We start from the raw sequence: 380 nt of genomic DNA, 5'->3' as shown, positions 1-380 counted from the left end.
AATATATTTCGACATGCATTATCTACGATCTGTCTAACGTGATGCGGAGACCTTGATAAGCCATCTCCTTTTTTTTATCCAGCCTTTATTGTACGACATCAGCTGTTTGATTTTTGTTTTGTTTTTTTATATTCAGAAAAAAAGAGTTTAGTCCACCTGACCCTGATAACAAAGCATGGAGAGTCAAGCCTTATCAGGACCATTTTCTTTGTCGCGATGCAATATTTACTTTTTTGTGGTATCACTGCTGCAGCCATCACTGTCATATCGCACAAGTACTAATCTTTTTCTTCTTTTTTTCAGCGGAACTTATCTCTGTCTTACGATGGGCTATTTAACATGAAGACTGGCCACGACACTCTCGATAATATAGGTAAAAC

At 37.4% G+C, this 380-nt stretch overlaps 1 protein-coding gene across 1 annotated transcript in view; it reads left to right on the top strand.

Annotated features, from left to right (window-relative positions):
* The window catches only part of LOC119590466 (protein croquemort-like), a 47895-nt gene that overhangs the window by 38596 nt on the left and 8919 nt on the right, over nucleotides 1-380 (top strand). Inside the window, exon 8 of the mRNA XM_037939124.1 lies at nucleotides 303-373. Coding sequence (XP_037795052.1) covers nucleotides 303-373 — 71 coding nt within the window. The remainder of the gene's footprint in view (nucleotides 1-302; nucleotides 374-380) is intronic.

Source organism: Penaeus monodon, chromosome 27 (genome assembly GCF_015228065.2).
Source record: "Penaeus monodon isolate SGIC_2016 chromosome 27, NSTDA_Pmon_1, whole genome shotgun sequence".
NCBI lineage: Eukaryota > Metazoa > Arthropoda > Malacostraca > Decapoda > Penaeidae > Penaeus > Penaeus monodon.
Note: the sequence above shows the minus strand (reverse complement) of the source record. Positions and strands in the feature narration are given on the sequence as shown.